At 39.8% G+C, this 18,158-nt stretch overlaps 1 protein-coding gene across 1 annotated transcript in view; it reads right to left on the bottom strand.

Moving 5' to 3' along the window:
* Positions 1 to 295: 295 nt before the first annotated feature.
* LOC148193888 (uncharacterized) overlaps positions 296 to 18,158 on the bottom strand; it is a 31,072-nt gene continuing 13,209 nt past the window's right edge. Inside the window, exons 2-3 of the mRNA XM_088096424.1 lie at positions 2,935 to 3,152; positions 296 to 1,543 (exon numbers count right to left, since the gene is read on the bottom strand). Of these exons, the coding sequence (XP_087952550.1) occupies positions 347 to 1,543; positions 2,935 to 3,152 (1,415 nt within the window). The 3' untranslated portion in view covers positions 296 to 346. The remainder of the gene's footprint in view (positions 1,544 to 2,934; positions 3,153 to 18,158) is intronic.

The following is an 18,158-nucleotide window of genomic DNA, read 5'->3' as shown; positions in this document are numbered from 1 at the left end:
ATGATCATGTTCCCAAGCAGAGAAAAGCAAGGATTTCAAACATCTCAGAGTATCAATGAAGTGAAGGAAAACTGACAACCTAACCACAATCCAGAATTTAAGAGAAAAATGCAAAGCTGTACACAAGACACGACAAAAATAACCTAGAAAAGAAAAAAAAATTTAACACGGAAAACAAAAGCTATCAAAGTAAAATCAGAATCTCCCCCAATAGACCACACTTAAACTACACAGTGTCCTCAATGTGTCATAAGCATAAGATCAGAAATCATAACAGTCAACAGATCATGGACAAGTGCAATAAAAGTAGGGAAAGGGGGAGAAGAGAGAAAGGAAACTCCCCTGATCATGGTGGCAGTTGCCAATTTTGGACTTTCAGGGAGATGTCTTCCACCACAGGATCCAGCAAGGAAGTTTTGAGGAAGAATTGCTTCATCCTCCAGATTTGATCTAGCAGGGAGATATCATCCACAGCTGGATCTAAGAAGCAAAGGTTGTTGATGAGCAGGTTCAGCTGGTGCCTATTGATCTTGAAGCTGTTGTGTATGTGAGCACCTTTGTCTTCAATAGTGGGTGTTTGTTGGTCAAATTCATGTGTACCTCCTGCAACATGGTTAGTGCAATGTGGCTCCAAAGAAATGACATGCAGAGGTATAACACCCAATCCTAGTGTAACAGGCTGAACCTCAGATACATCCTCAGAACATGAATCAATTTCAAAATCACCAGCAATATCAACTACAAACTCAGATTCATGTTCAGTGCATGGAGAATAAACATTTGGATGTGATAGCAAAAAGTGGTTCTCATCATGCAGAGAAGGACAATTAAGAACAAACTCATCAACAATATAATCATCAACACACCTATCAACATCATAATCATGCATAGCACAATCATCAACAGAATAATCAATTTGAGGTATGTTTACCTCCACTTCCCTAAAGATTGGAATAGTGGTGGAGGATGAAAATGGTCTACCTGGCTCAAAATTACTGCTTATACCTGCCTGGTCCTCAAAATCTTCAGCAGTCTCCTCAGGTGCAAGGGTAGGGACATAGGATGATGGGAAAGTAGATGGCACAGTAGTAAGCTCATAACTCTGCTCCCCATCTTCTATGTGGATGACACTAACATCATCAGGAATCAGAACAGTCTGAAATGGTGATTCCTCTAAATCTTGAGACTGTTCCTCAGTGAGTTGAGTGGCCATCTGCCCTATTTGATCAGTCATACTCTGAATGGCAGCTCCTATTTCTTGCTGGAACTGCATGTTCTCTTGCCGAAACTGAAGGTTTTGCATGGTCATCTGCTCCAACAACTCCTGCAATGTAGGCTCAGAAGTAGAAGGTTGAGGAGCTATTTCGGCAGGAGCACTGTACTGCTGACTCTCGTATTGCTGGACTGGTGGAGGCATAAAAGTACTCTGGAATGGTGGTTCTTGATATTGATGTTGTGGAGCATCATACCATCCCAAGGTAGGGTCATTCCATCCAAGACCGTTGCTGTAAGCATATTGCACAGGGGAAAATTTGCTCAGAAACTGATGCTCAAGATATCCCCAATCGGTAACAGATCTCAGAGGAAGAGAGTCTTTCCAATCCTTAGCTGCTCCTTGTAATGAATGCGGAAATGCGCTCAAGAAAATGTAATCAAGAGGGACATCTGGAGGTTTCATTGAAGAGCACATGATGTGGAGCTCCTCCAAATGTCTGTGTGGGCATTCTCCTGCAAAACCATGAAACTTAGGCAGCAAATGTATCAGTCCAGGGGTGAGATCGCAATGAAGATCATCCTCCTTAAGTGAAACCGGCTCACAAAGAGCACTCTCAGAAATTAGAGGATGAGTCATATTGTTCTCAACATAGAAATCAGCAGAATATGAATTATAATCAGAGTAACATGCAGAAGGAGAATCATAATCAGAGGCACTCACAGAATAAGCACCATTCACATAACCAAAATAGGTAGACATGGAAAAAGAAAAATACTAAAAATTACGAAACAAATAAAACACAACACATTTATACATGCAACACACACACACAACAGAACATCACATCACATCACATCACATCACAACACAAGACAAAACACAACACACAAACACAACAAAAAGACCTAAGACCGAACCATTGGTCCCCGGCAACGGCGCCATTTTGATGAGAGGGTCGCTCCTCCCACAAAAGTTGTGCATAAAAGAATGCAGTATAGACTAGGAAGTGACTCCTAGGTCGTCTCTCAAGGACCAAATGTGGTTCGAGTCTTAGGTCAAACACATAGTGGGGGGGGTTTTGAAGATTTTGTGAATGCACTTAAACTAAATCTAAACTTTAAAATCAAACACAACCTAATATGACTAAAAACATTAAAATGAAAATTGCTTAGAACAAATTGAACATGCAACAAACCGAAAAGTATCAAACTGACAATTCCATAAACGCAAGTAGGCACCAACTCATACGCACATAATTAAGCAAAAGAAATAAAAATAAAAATTTACGGAAGTTGGTAATTGGAATGCACCAAAAGTCAAACACGCTTCAATTAGGATGTATGCTAAGAAAAAGGGGATCCACTTCCGTGCACCCTTCCATCCAATCTCAATCACTGTTTCGGGCTTCTCTTATCTAAGTTATCATTCATTCTTAAAGGATAAAGAATTGTATCAATGACCGTGGGCCACCTCTTCCTTCACGTGAATGAACTTCTTCATAGACCAAAACAAACCAGCTGTAAAGTGCTTCTCTTCCAGCTCAATAGCGTGCTTGCTGCAAGCTTCTACCAAGACGCCATGTGTGCTTGCTCTTCCATCCAAGCCGTGACAACACATTGCTACTTAGACCATCACCATCCAGCTGCCAAATCCCGTGAGTTTGGCTTTCTCTTTGCGCACTGCTTTTCCCAAAAGATAAATCACATTTATCTTCCAACCATCCGTGCCACCTCTTGGTTCATTCCAACTCCAAGGCTGTGACACTTGCTTGAAGTTTTCAGCTGCTCCTGGATGTGGCAATGATGACCGAAATCTCCTATGTTTGGACGAGACACAGCATCGAACGCATTCCAGCCTTCTCCTTGCTTGACCGTGCTCACCACTTCTTCACCGTGCAACTGCTGTGCGCTTCTTCCAACCAGGTGAATCAACGCTTCTAGCTAAAGAAGGAAAACATGCTTCAAGAATTTAAAATGCGTTCCGTCATTCATTCCTAATGTGAGTCGTGACAGTGTTCATCCAGTGACCGTAGCATACACAATTCACTAATCAATCACAATGCAACGCTGGACAATACAAAATGTATGAACCACAATGAAAAGAGCCATGAGTAATCAGCAAATCAGAGTAAAAATCAGTGCTTCATTCATTCTCCAAAACGTTCAAAACCGAGAGAAAAGGAACTAGTAAGCAGCGGCCAAAAAAAATGCAAGTGGCGGCCTCAACCTAAGGGCCGTGTGTCTCCCCTTTAATGAGGGTGGGGTCCACACAAAAACCCTAGAGTCTAAGTCACTAATCTCAACTTTTGGGCCTAATCTACTTTACCAAAAATTGACCCAAAATATAAAAGTTGATACAAAAATTCTAAACTACTGAATTACATTTTAATTAATTCAACAATGTCTGTCTGGAGAGTCTTCAATTTATTTGGCACTCTTCCTGATGTCCCAAAATGTATTTCCGAAATTTTCCTGCACTTCAAGAATGCACTTAATTAGCTCAGAAAACCCAAATTAGCACAATTACAAATTTTCGACCAAATTAAGCAAAATTCGGAAAACGAGGAAATAACAAACAATTAAACACAATTCCCTGGTTTATTTAAGTGCAATAAACTAAATATAATTCAATAAATAACGACTCATCAGTCACAGATACGAATTCTTCCCACTTTGGGCTCCCGTCTTTCCATCCGAGCCAGACTACGCTCCCTCCTTTCTTCTATCAACCTTCTCCTATCCTCCTTGGTGGGCTTGTATCCCAGGCCATACCTATTCTTGTTCTCGACGACCTCCAGAGGGAATGCTCGCCCCTGTCCATACCTACCCAAACCTTTCCCATGCATATAACCTTCTTTTAACATGACTTTGGCCATCATGATAGAAGCACGCGACAGATGTGGGCTGATCGCGAATGGCTCCACGTAGGTGTTTCCCACGATCTCCAGAGATTGGAAAGTTGCCTCGAGAGCTTCCTCGGCTACTTCAATATAACGGGAGGATGATGGTCCGCTCACAAGGAGGTCCTCCTCTCCTGATACTATCACCAGCTTATCTCCCATAACATATTTCAGCTTTTGGTGTAGTGTGGAAGGCACAACTCCTGCAGAATGGATCCACAGGCGACCCAACAAACACCTATAAGCCGGGAGGATATCCATAACTTGAAAGGTCACTTGAAAGACACAAGGACCGACTTGAACGGGCAATTCAATTTCTCCCATCACTACCCTTTTACTGCCGTCAAATGCCCTCACAATCATAGAGCTCGGCTTCATATGCATTCCATCACAGGGGAGCTTCTCCAATGTCGATTTTGGCATGACGTTCAGAGAGGAGCCATTGTCCACCAAGACACGCGCTATAACGTGATCCAGGCATTTCACAGAGACATGAAGGGCTTTGTTATGACCTCTCCCCTCAACAGGTATCTCTTCATCAGTGAAGGTGAGGTAATTATTAGCAACGATGTTGCCAACAATGCCCTCGAACTTGTTCAGAGAAATACCTTGTTCTACATGAGCCTCACTGAGTATCTTCATCAACAACTTTCGGTGCGAGGCAGAGTGCATGAGTAATTCTAGCAAGGAGATCCGGGCAGGCATGCGATTCAACTGTTCCACCACTTTGTACTCACTCTGTTGTATGAACTTTAGGAATTCACCAACTTCTTCTTCAGATATTTCCCTCTTCTCCTCTGTGTCGGGGGTCTCCTCGGCCTCCACGTTCTTCCCCCTTAAGAACTCCTTTGCTTTTGCAGCCATTGTTGCTTCCCTATCATTGGTTCTTTCTCTCGCCAATTCTGGTGGTGTAAAGATTCGACCACTTCTGGTCACTCCACCAATGCCTGATATGTTTTCCACAGTCGGATCTGCATATTCTCCCTCGTCTAATGCAGTTGCCCCATATCTCCATTGGACGGCTTTCTCGTTCTTATAAGGGAAAGGAGTTGGCACTCGGATGACCACAGACGGATTTCCTTCAGTTACCAGTGCAGGGGTGGTCCTAGTAAAATGGATCACCAAAGGTTCGGGTAGAGTCACATCAGATTCTCCACCAATTTGTGCAAATACTTCTTCCTCTCTGACCTTGCGGCACACTTGCATCAGATTTCTATCAAGTAAGTCTTGTAGAAAAATCTCGAATTCGATACATTCCTCAATAGAGTGCCCGGCCTCCGGATGGAGTGCGCACGCTATACCCAGATCATAATCGCCCTTCACTAGGCCCTTCTTCAACAAAGCTTCAAAGATAAACCTCCTAGAACTTCGGATTTCGCCCACATCTCTTATCAGATCATGGTTTCCAACCTCGACGGCGTTCGTCGAAGCACTCCCGTGCCCGGACAATGGATTAGTATTGACGTTGGGCTGGTCCTCTTGAAACTTTAACCAACCCGAATCTATCAGAGCCTGAACTTTGTATTTGAGAGCCATACATCCTTCGGTCGAGTGGCCAACGCCTCCTGCGTGATAACTACACCTGGCATTCGCGTCATAACCCCTAGGGTACGGCGGCTGTACAGGCTTCATCGGACAAATGGCGACCAGCCCCTTTTTGACTAGGTTAGGTAACAATTCAGTGTAGGTCATAGGGATTGGGGTGAACCTAACAAATTGATTTCCCCTTGGGTTGTTGTTGTGACCCACATTCAGATTTGGGCCCATGTTTGCGGCCGGTCTTGCAGCTTCGGTTGGGATACGCTTGATAACAGTTGAAAAACTGTTATTTTCATGCTTAAAAGTGATACTAAAAGCAACCTTTAGACTTAGAAACTAGCTTGAAATCATGCATTTTGTTTATATTTTCAGAAATAAGAGAGCTGGACAGGTTTATGCTTGATTTGAGTGTTTTTGTGCAGGTTTTGAGGTGAATTTGGTGAAAGAAGTGAAGAATGAGAGAGAGGACATTAGAAAAGACAAGAAAGAGTGTAAAAAGAGAAGTCGAAGGCACCGCTCAGCGGCAAACTACAGCTGAGCGGCACTCAAGAGGTGGCGTTGGAACCGCTGAGGGGCAAATGGCCGCTGAGGGGAAGAAAGAAGACGCGTAACCACCGCTGAGCGGTAAATGGCGCTGAGCGGCACTTTTTGGGTTTGGGCTTTTGTAATCTTTTGTAACTCTAGATTAGTATATAAGGGCTTGCACGTCCTTTAGTTAGAGATCTTTGGCAGAAACGAGGCAAACACTCTCTCTTTCACCCCTTTGAAGGAGGATCTTGGATGCTCAGGCTACCTCTTCCACTTTATTGGGTTTATTCTTTCATACTTTCATTGTTATTCATCTAGGTTCACCATGAATATGGTGAACTAAACCTTGTATGTTTGTTGGGGAATCAAAGTAATCTCTTGAAGCTCTCATATATGGATTTGTTGAGTACATCTTTGAATTAAGACATATGCTTTCTTTCATCATTAGTTAGGGTTTTTCCTCTTTGCTCAATGCTTGCATTGTTTAACTCATTCTAATGCATGATTATTGGTTTTGTTGATACGGACACGTACGGGGAAATCTAGATCCGGGGAATTTCTCCCAATATTATACTGACAATATTATATTGGTTGCCTTTAAGCTCCTGCACTCATGAACTAATCATTAGGAATGCTAGGAATTGTATGAACTATTTGATTAGGGAGAAGCCATCTAGAATGGTACATTAGAGAGTGGCATTAACAATGATGATTTGAATGTTGAATTCCTAAAATATATGAGAGTGGATGAGATGAAATTGACCCCCAACAACATATTCATTCATATATTTCCTTGAAAGTGTTTATCTTTTGTCTTTGTCATTGATCAATTCATGCATACATATTTAATTTTCGTCTTTGCATATTAAACTTCAATTATTGTGTTCTTAAGTCTTAGCTAATCAACAAATCACATAACTAAACTAGGCCGTGAGTCCTTTGGGAGAACGATACTTGGTCTTACCAAGTTTATTACTTGAAACGATTCGGTCATACTTGCCGATTGTGAAACAAGTTTGTGACATCATATTTTGGTGCTTACAAATTTGTCCATCAAGTTTTTGGCGTCGTTGCCGGGGATTCGTGGTTTAACTGGTTAATTTGTGTGATTATTGATTATCTTTGACTTTAATTTTGAATTTCTGTTTTTATTTTTTCTGTTTTTATCTTTTTAGATTTTATTTTTATCCTTTAGGTTAGATTTTATTTTTATCTTTTTAGGTTAGATTTTATTTTTATTTCGAATTTTTATATTTTTCAGTTTGTATTTTATTTGATTTTATTTTATTTTTCTGTTTTCTGTTTTTTTTTATTTTTCGGTTTTTATTTTATTAGATTTTTTTTTTTTTTTTTTTTTTAGGTTAGATTTTATTTTATTCTTATTCTATCTTTTAGGTTAGGTTAGATTTTATTTTATTTTATCTTTTAGATTAGATTTTATTTTTTAGATTAGGTTTTATTTTATTTTATTTGATTCTATCTTCTAAATCTTTTATCTTCTTATATCTTTTCAATCTTTATTTTCTTCTATATCTTTTTGTGCTAACAAATCTTTTCTAGGGTTTTGTTCTCTTGTGCATGCAGGAGGCAATTCGAACTAGAAGTAAGAAAACAACAGAACCACTACTTGAAGGGCTAGACGAGAGTAGAAGGAGGAGAAGAATCAGAACGTCCAGAGAACTTTTCCATTCTCCTGAAACTCTCCTACAATCATCACTACAAGGTTCTGTTCATAGCACAGGGAGTATGGAGAACAATAATAATGCTAGAAGAACTCTTGCAGATTACACTAATCTTGCTGGACCTCAGCACTTCAATAGCATAGCTCGACCTAGAGTCAATGCAGCCAACATGGAGGTCAAACCAGCATTAATTCAACTGGTAAAGAGTAATCAATTTAATGGGTTATCACATGAAAGCCCATATGAGCACCTTACAACATTTAATGATATCTGTAACACGGTCAAGATTAATGGGGTGCCAGACGAAGCTATCAAACTTAGCTTATTTCCTTTCTCATTGGGAGGCAATGCTAAGCTTTGGTTGAACTCTTTTCCAGAAGAAAGTTTCACGGAGTGGGAAGCAGTGGTTGCAAAGTTTTTGAATAAATACTTCCCACAATCTAAAGTGACTAAGGGAAAGCAAGAGATATCTTCATTCAAGCAGGGCATGGAAGAATCACTTGGACATGCATGGGATAGGTATAAAAGCTTGTTACGTAAAACTCCCACGCATGGCTTTGAAGATCAAGAAGTAGTCCTAACTTTCCTTGGAGGGCTTGGTTCACAAACCAAGATGATGCTAGATGCCTCAGCTGGAGGCAATATCAAATGGAAGACTCCAGAGGAAGCAACTGAAATCATTGAAAATATGGCTACAAGTGATAATGAGCTGCACAATGAAAGAGAAGCTCCTATGCCACAGAAAGGGGTTCTACAATTACAAACGCATGATGCTCTGCTAGCACAGAATAAAATTCTAACTCAACAGCTAGAGACTCTGACAAAAACTTTGGCTCAATTACCTAAAGAGTTAAAGTCTGCTGCCCAGATACAAACCCAATTGTGCGAACTATGTGGAGGTGATCACATAAATGGCCAGTGTGCTTTTCCAGTGGAGGCCGTGGAGGATGTTAACTTCATGGCTAATCAGTTTCCATACCGTCAAGGGAATTATAATCAGGGTTGGAAACCACATCCAAGCATTGGCCAAGGACAAACTGGGCAGGCTAATCAGTATAATAAGCAGCAGCAGCAGCAACCAACCTTGTGGCAACAATTATCTATGCTTAATGACAGATCAACAAGGTTGGAAGAAACTCTTCAGCAATTCATCCAGAAAACTGAATCTTCTCAAAAGAGCACTGAAGCTGCTATAAAGAATTTGGAGATTCAGATGGGTCAGATCACCAAGCAATTGGAAGAAAGACCCAACAGAAACTTTGGGGCTAATACTGAGGTTAACCCCAGAGAAGAGTGCAAAGTGGTCAAGAGTGTAAATGAAGAGATCATTGAGTTGGAAGAAGATGAAACAGAAGAGAGAAGAGAAGAAGAAAGAAAGGACACTTTTCCTTTTCTAACAAATCAGGAGAAACCAATGGATTTCACAGATTTATTCAAAATGGTTGATAATGAAGCTCCTTGGGAACAAATTCTACAGAAAATAGCAGTTTACACCAAATCAGATGAAGGAACCTCGACAAAAAGAAGACGTAGAGAGGATGAGGAAGAAAAGTGTATAACTGTTAAGAAAGAATCATTCCCACCAAAAGCAGCAGATCCAGGCAGTTTTTCTATCCCTTGCATTATAGGGAAGAAAAAGGTAAAGAAAGCTCTCCTTGATTTAGGCTCAAGTGTTAACTTGATGCCTTATTCTCTATTGGAGCAAATTGGCCATGTTGAAATAAAACCTGTAAAGGTTAATCTTGTAATGGCTGATGGATCTTCAAAGGAGCCATGTGGGATTGCAGAAGACATTGTAGTTTGTGTTGGCAAACTTCAGTTCTTGGCAGACTTTGTGGTGATGAAGATGGAAACCGAGAAGATACCTTTTATACTTGGAAGACCGTTTATGAAAACGGCCAGGGCTATCATAGATGTGAATGAAGGTATAGTGGTTCTCCAAGACGAAGAGGAGAGAGTGGTGGTGGATGTCTTCAAAGATGAAACACAAGCAAAGGAGGAAGAAGCCAGTTATAAAGCTGCATTTCGAGATGCACCCATAACTAGAGGTAAAAATAAAAATCTTGAGGTTTCTGATAACCATTGTTTGTATTTTCAGGCACCCAAGGTAGAAGAGATTGGAAAAGGAGAAAAAGTTCCTAGAGACTGGAAAAAATTAAAACTCCAACTTGGCATACCTGTAAGATTCAAGAACAAGTTGTGGGTTATAAAAGGCTTTAAAGAGAAGGAGATGATAGAGATAGAGTCTCCATATTCTAGAGAGTCCAAAACAGTCCAAAGGAAGCAGTTGAAAGGTTGGTGGAAGGACTACATCAATTATGAAGAAGATGGAACGTGAGCTTTAACAGGGTCAAGCTAGTGACGTTAAAGAAGCGCTTGCTGGGAGGCAACCCAGTAGATTTACAAACTTTTGATTTGGTTTTATAATTTGTAATTTGTGAACATTATTCTGAACATTATTTTGTTGGATTTAGCATCTACTGAAGGATGCTAGGTGGTTAAGTATCTACTGAAGGATACTAAGTTTGTAACACCTACTGATGGGTGTTGGTGAGAAGATTTTGCACCTACTGATGGGTGCTGGTAAGTTTGAAACACCTACTGATGGGTGTTGGTGGATTTTGGGTCAGGCTCCTGACGTTAAACAAGCGCTACCTGGGAGGCAACCCAGTTGATTGATTGTTTTTTGTTTGTTTATTTTAGTTAGGGTTTGCATAAGCATTTTTAACATTGAATTGCAGGGAACCTATGAGGGGTATGCTAGGAAGGCACGTAGGTCAAGAAAAGAAGGAGAAGGGCACATCAAGAAAGTGCCGCTGAGCGGCAATTACCGCTGAGCGGTACTATCGCAGATGGGCTTAAGTTCCCCTTAGCGGAACCCGAGCCCATTGGGGTATTTTTAAACCCTAAGCTGCGCGTTTTTACATTCTTTCAAGCTCTTCTCTGCACTAAGACTCCCACATATCTCCTCTTAGGTTTCCCACATCTTTTTACTCTTCCCTCTTTAGAAGATTTCTCTTCCACTCACTTTTATACTAGTGTGCCATAAAAGTTTGGGGTTGGAAGAGAACATTCTAGTTTGGAAGCATTCTCATATCATCTAGCATCTCCACCCAAGTAAGTAAAATGCATTTTGTTCATTCTAGGGTTCTTGAAATTGACTGTGATTGTCAAAGCATGAATATTTAGGGGTTTTGATTTCTATGCATGATTTGATGATATATTTGATGTTTGAACCGATTAAACTGCTTGATTATGAACTGGAAAACTGAAAAATTGCATTTGGGTGGAGTTAGGACAGTTTAAAAACGAGATTTGCAAAAATCTGCAGATCACCGCTGAGCGGCATTTACCGCTGAGCGGCACTCTGCCAGATTTGCTTTTTCTGGTTTGTTGCGTGTTTGAATGTGGCACTGGTGGCGCTGAGGGGAAATTCTGTCCCTCAGCGGTGGTTTAGCTTCGAAAGGAGTTGTGTTCTGAGTTTACTAATGATGAACATCATGTTCTGTGGTTTTGGATTTGTGTTTGAATGCAGGAATGGCATCCTCTTCAGGAAAGAGATTGAAAACCATGGCAACCAAGAGAAAGGAAAAGGAACCAGAGCAGCCCCATAATGGCAGGTTCCTCTCTAGGAAACATGAGAAGCACTTTAGGGTGGTTCAGGACAGGAGACTTCTAATGGAGAGAAAGGTTGGAATGATACCTAACTTTGCTCCTCAATTTGGAGAGCAAGTGTTAGGGAATGATTGGGGGAAGCTAGCCACTTATCCATCACCTGCCAACATAGCTGTGGTGAAAGAATTCTACACCAATGCAAAGAAGATTGGTGATCATCCAGCTGAGAATTATTTGGGCTATGTTAGAGGCCATGCTATCAGGTATGATCCTGACTCCATCAATAACTTCCTGGATACTGTGTGGGCTGGTGAGCAATGCCAGTTTGCTCTTAGCATGGAGGAAGGTGCTGACTTTGAGGATGTTGAGAGAGTATTGTGCATACCTGGAGGACACTTTCAAAGGAATAGATCTGGAGCAGTGGTTAACATTAGGAGGACAGACTTGACTCCTCTTGCAAAGTATTGGATGGCATTTTCTCATGCCAACATTCAGCCATGCTCACATGTGTCAGATATCACTCTCAGCAGGGCACTATTCATCTATTGTGCTATCAGAAACTTGAATGTTAATATTGGGCAGGTGATAGCTGATGAGATTAGTGTGTGTGCTAACACCTCAAACAACAAAGCACCACTGGGACATCCTTCTTTGATCACTCACCTTTGCAAGCTAGCTGGGGTGGATACTTCTGTTCCACCATTTGAGAGGCCAAGAAAAGCTATAGATGAGGCCTATTACAGACAGTACTGTGGAGGTGAGGAGGCAGCCCAGCCAGTTCCACCACGCCAGGCTCGTAGAGAGAGAAGGCCAGCACAGGGCAGGACTTCTGCTGATACTCATGAGGCAGAACCATTCCAGATGAGGGACATGTATATGTCTCTTATAGGTGCTCAGTTGCAGTCCATCCACAGAGGGCAGGTGGCCACGGCTGAGATGATAGTGGGGATGTATGATACCCCTCCAGCACACAGGTGGACTATGGATGAATTCCATAATGTGGTAGCTTGGCCAGAAGAACCAGTATATGGAGGAGCTGGAGCAGCTGAAGCTTCAGCCAGAGATATGGAGGAAGATGAAGCAGAGGAGGAGGATGCATTTGATGAAGATGATGATGAAGAGGAAGAGGAAGATACAGAGAGCTCGGACTGATGAGGAGCTGAGATAGCATTTACTGATGAATGCTATCATATGATTATGCTTTTATGGTTTAAGTTTTCTGAACTTATTTGTTTTTGTTTTTAGATTAGGGTTCGATGTACTCTATGTGAAACCTGGTTTCTTGTGATGGTTTGCTATTAACTGTGATTGTGTGATAAGTAATGCTGAATGATGCTTATGATTGATTGATGTTGAGATGATGTGCACATTAAAATGCTTATACAGGTGATTCACAAGCTTTGTGAACAAATGCATAATATCATGATTGTGATTGTGAAATTAAGCAGGATGTGCATGTCAAATGTGAATGAGCTTATATGTGAGGTTTTGAGCTCCAGAGTTGTTATTGTTGAATGTTATTACTTTGAAAGCATGAATGACTTTGCCAAGGTTTTCTATGATTGAATCAATTGCTTGTTTTGCATCATATGATCAAAGGCCGTGTTTTTGAAACCCTTTTTATTGGCCAAATTCATAAAGTTAGCCTTCTAAAAGAGAACACGTTGTGTTCTATCCTTTGAACCCTTAGCCTTAAACATACACTGAACACCCTTGATTGAAAATCTTTACCTTGAGTTAAGTAGAAGATCTTGTGTGGTATTGTTAAATGTTCAAGTTTGGGGTTATTGGGGAAACATGAAAAAGGAAAAGCATTGAGCTAAGAACTAAAAGTAAAAATATGCAAAGAAAAAGCAAAGAAAAGAAAAAGAAGCAAAGCTCAATGCAAATGCAAAAAAAAAAAAAGGCAAAAGAAAGTTGGGAATGAATAAGAATAATTGTGTTGTTATGATTCTCTTAACTCAAGGATTTTGTGATCCAGAAAAACCAATTTTCTTGTTAGCCCAGCCACATTATAAGCCATTGAAAAGTCCTTGTGATGATGCATGCTTGTGAATGTTTTTGATTGTGATAAAATGAAAGGCAAAGTTGATTCATGTGACATTGTGATAGTGGAGTGAATGAGTGAAACACTTTACCTCTTATACACTTGTGTGTTGAGTGAAACACTTTACCTAGTGAGGAAAGATTCCATAAGCACATGAACATCCATGATTAATTGATTGATCATTCATGAAAAATAGCATTTGTTGGAACTTAAATGACTTTGTGAACACTAAAGCATGTGCACATCTTGAATTAACTCTTGGTCATAAGTTTGAGTGAAGTTATTACTTATCTTGAAAAGAGGATTTTGAATGAGTGAACCATCATATGAATTGGTTGGAGATGGAGTTACATTTTGTTTGCTTGAGGACAAGCAAAGTTCTAAGTTTGGGGTTGTGATAACAGTTGAAAAACTGTTATTTTCATGCTTAAAAGTGATACTAAAAGCAACCTTTAGACTTAGAAACTAGCTTGAAATCATGCATTTTGTTTATATTTTCAGAAATAAGAGAGCTGGACAGGTTTATGCTTGATTTGAGTGTTTTTGTGCAGGTTTTGAGGTGAATTTGGTGAAAGAAGTGAAGAATGAGAGAGAGGACATTAGAAAAGACAAGAAAGAGTGTAAAAAGAGAAGTCGAAGGCACCGCTCAGCGGCAAACTACAGCTGAGCGGCACTCAAGAGGTGGCGTTGGAACCGCTGAGGGGCAAATGGCCGCTGAGGGGAAGAAAGAAGACGCGTAACCACCGCTGAGCGGTAAATGGCGCTGAGCGGCACTTTTTGGGTTTGGGCTTTTGTAATCTTTTGTAACTCTAGATTAGTATATAAGGGCTTGCACGTCCTTTAGTTAGAGATCTTTGGCAGAAACGAGGCAAACACTCTCTCTTTCACCCCTTTGAAGGAGGATCTTGGATGCTCAGGCTACCTCTTCCACTTTATTGGGTTTATTCTTTCATACTTTCATTGTTATTCATCTAGGTTCACCATGAATATGGTGAACTAAACCTTGTATGTTTGTTGGGGAATCAAAGTAATCTCTTGAAGCTCTCATATATGGATTTGTTGAGTACATCTTTGAATTAAGACATATGCTTTCTTTCATCATTAGTTAGGGTTTTTCCTCTTTGCTCAATGCTTGCATTGTTTAACTCATTCTAATGCATGATTATTGGTTTTGTTGATACGGACACGTACGGGGAAATCTAGATCCGGGGAATTTCTCCCAATATTATACTGACAATATTATATTGGTTGCCTTTAAGCTCCTGCACTCATGAACTAATCATTAGGAATGCTAGGAATTGTATGAACTATTTGATTAGGGAGAAGCCATCTAGAATGGTACATTAGAGAGTGGCATTAACAATGATGATTTGAATGTTGAATTCCTAAAATATATGAGAGTGGATGAGATGAAATTGACCCCCAACAACATATTCATTCATATATTTCCTTGAAAGTGTTTATCTTTTGTCTTTGTCATTGATCAATTCATGCATACATATTTAATTTTCGTCTTTGCATATTAAACTTCAATTATTGTGTTCTTAAGTCTTAGCTAATCAACAAATCACATAACTAAACTAGGCCGTGAGTCCTTTGGGAGAACGATACTTGGTCTTACCAAGTTTATTACTTGAAACGATTCGGTCATACTTGCCGATTGTGAAACAAGTTTGTGACATCATATTTTGGTGCTTACAAATTTGTCCATCAAGTTTTTGGCGCCGTTGCCGGGGATTCGTGGTTTAACTGGTTAATTTGTGTGATTATTGATTATCTTTGACTTTAATTTTGAATTTCTGTTTTTATTTTTTCTGTTTTTATCTTTTTAGATTTTATTTTTATCCTTTAGGTTAGATTTTATTTTTATCTTTTTAGGTTAGATTTTATTTTTATTTCGAATTTTTATATTTTTCAGTTTGTATTTTATTTGATTTTATTTTATTTTTCTGTTTTCTGTTTTTTTTTTTTCGGTTTTTATTTTATTAGATTTTTTTTTTTTTTTTTTTTTTAGGTTAGATTTTATTTTATTCTTATTCTATCTTTTAGGTTAGGTTAGATTTTATTTTATTTTATCTTTTAGATTAGATTTTATTTTTTAGATTAGGTTTTATTTTATTTTATTTGATTCTATCTTCTAAATCTTTTATCTTCTTATATCTTTTCAATCTTTATTTTCTTCTATATCTTTTTGTGCTAACAAATCTTTTCTAGGGTTTTGTTCTCTTGTGCATGCAGGAGGCAATTCGAACTAGAAGTAAGAAAACAACAGAACCACTACTTGAAGGGCTAGACGAGAGTAGAAGGAGGAGAAGAATCAGAACGTCCAGAGAACTTTTCCATTCTCCTGAAACTCTCCTACAATCATCACTACAAGGTTCTGTTCATAGCACAGGGAGTATGGAGAACAATAATAATGCTAGAAGAACTCTTGCAGATTACACTAATCTTGCTGGACCTCAGCACTTCAATAGCATAGCTCGACCTAGAGTCAATGCAGCCAACATGGAGGTCAAACCAGCATTAATTCAACTGGTAAAGAGTAATCAATTTAATGGGTTATCACATGAAAGCCCATATGAGCACCTTACAACATTTAATGAGATCTGTAACACGGTCAAGATTAATGGGGTGCCAGACGAAGCTATCAAACTTAGCTTATTTCCTTTCTCATTGGGAGGCAATGCTAAGCTTTGGTTGAACTCTTTTCCAGAAGAAAGTTTCACGGAGTGGGAAGCAGTGGTTGCAAAGTTTTTGAATAAATACTTCCCACAATCTAAAGTGACTAAGGGAAAGCAAGAGATATCTTCATTCAAGCAGGGCATGGAAGAATCACTTGGACATGCATGGGATAGGTATAAAAGCTTGTTACGTAAAACTCCCACGCATGGCTTTGAAGATCAAGAAGTAGTCCTAACTTTCCTTGGAGGGCTTGGTTCACAAACCAAGATGATGCTAGATGCCTCAGCTGGAGGCAATATCAAATGGAAGACTCCAGAGGAAGCAACTGAAATCATTGAAAATATGGCTACAAGTGATAATGAGCTGCACAATGAAAGAGGAGCTCCTATGCCACAGAAAGGGGTTCTACAATTACAAACGCATGATGCTCTGCTAGCACAGAATAAAATTCTAACTCAACAGCTAGAGACTCTGACAAAAACTTTGGCTCAATTACCTAAAGAGTTAAAGTCTGCTGCCCAGATACAAACCCAATTGTGCGAACTATGTGGAGGTGATCACATAAATGGCCAGTGTGCTTTTCCAGTGGAGGCCGTGGAGGATGTTAACTTCATGGCTAATCAGTTTCCATACCGTCAAGGGAATTATAATCAGGGTTGGAAACCACATCCAAGCATTGGCCAAGGACAAACTGGGCAGGCTAATCAGTATAATAAGCAGCAGCAGCAGCAACCAACCTTGTGGCAACAATTATCTATGCTTAATGACAGATCAACAAGGTTGGAAGAAACTCTTCAGCAATTCATCCAGAAAACTGAATCTTCTCAAAAGAGCACTGAAGCTGCTATAAAGAATTTGGAGATTCAGATGGGTCAGATCACCAAGCAATTGGAAGAAAGACCCAACAGAAACTTTGGGGCTAATACTGAGGTTAACCCCAGAGAAGAGTGCAAAGTGGTCAAGAGTGTAAATGAAGAGATCATTGAGTTGGAAGAAGATGAAACAGAAGAGAGAAGAGAAGAAGAAAGAAAGGACACTTTTCCTTTTCTAACAAATCAGGAGAAACCAATGGATTTCACAGATTTATTCAAAATGGTTGATAATGAAGCTCCTTGGGAACAAATTCTACAGAAAATAGCAGTTTACACCAAATCAGATGAAGGAACCTCGACAAAAAGAAGACGTAGAGAGGATGAGGAAGAAAAGTGTATAACTGTTAAGAAAGAATCATTCCCACCAAAAGCAGCAGATCCAGGCAGTTTTTCTATCCCTTGCATTATAGGGAAGAAAAAGGTAAAGAAAGCTCTCCTTGATTTAGGCTCAAGTGTTAACTTGATGCCTTATTCTCTATTGGAGCAAATTGGCCATGTTGAAATAAAACCTGTAAAGGTTAATCTTGTAATGGCTGATGGATCTTCAAAGGAGCCATGTGGGATTGCAGAAGACATTGTAGTTTGTGTTGGCAAACTTCAGTTCTTGGCAGACTTTGTGGTGATGAAGATGGAAACCGAGAAGATACCTTTTATACTTGGAAGACCGTTTATGAAAACGGCCAGGGCTATCATAGATGTGAATGAAGGTATAGTGGTTCTCCAAGACGGAGAGGAGAGAGTGGTGGTGGATGTCTTCAAAGATGAAACACAAGCAAAGGAGGAAGAAGCCAGTTATAAAGCTGCATTTCGAGATGCACCCATAACTAGAGGTAAAAATAAAAATCTTGAGGTTTCTGATAACCATTGTTTGTATTTTCAGGCACCCAAGGTAGAAGAGATTGGAAAAGGAGAAAAAGTTCCTAGAGACTGGAAAAAATTAAAACTCCAACTTGGCATACCTGTAAGATTCAAGAACAAGTTGTGGGTTATAAAAGGCTTTAAGGAGAAGGAGATGATAGAGATAGAGTCTCCATATTCTAGAGAGTCCAAAACAGTCCAAAGGAAGCAGTTGAAAGGT

This window comes from Vigna umbellata, chromosome 8, assembly GCF_029865625.1.
Source record: "Vigna umbellata cultivar VRB3 chromosome 8, Vumbellata_1.0, whole genome shotgun sequence".
Classification (NCBI taxonomy): domain Eukaryota; kingdom Viridiplantae; phylum Streptophyta; class Magnoliopsida; order Fabales; family Fabaceae; genus Vigna; species Vigna umbellata.
This window is presented reverse-complemented; position numbering and strand designations above follow the sequence as displayed.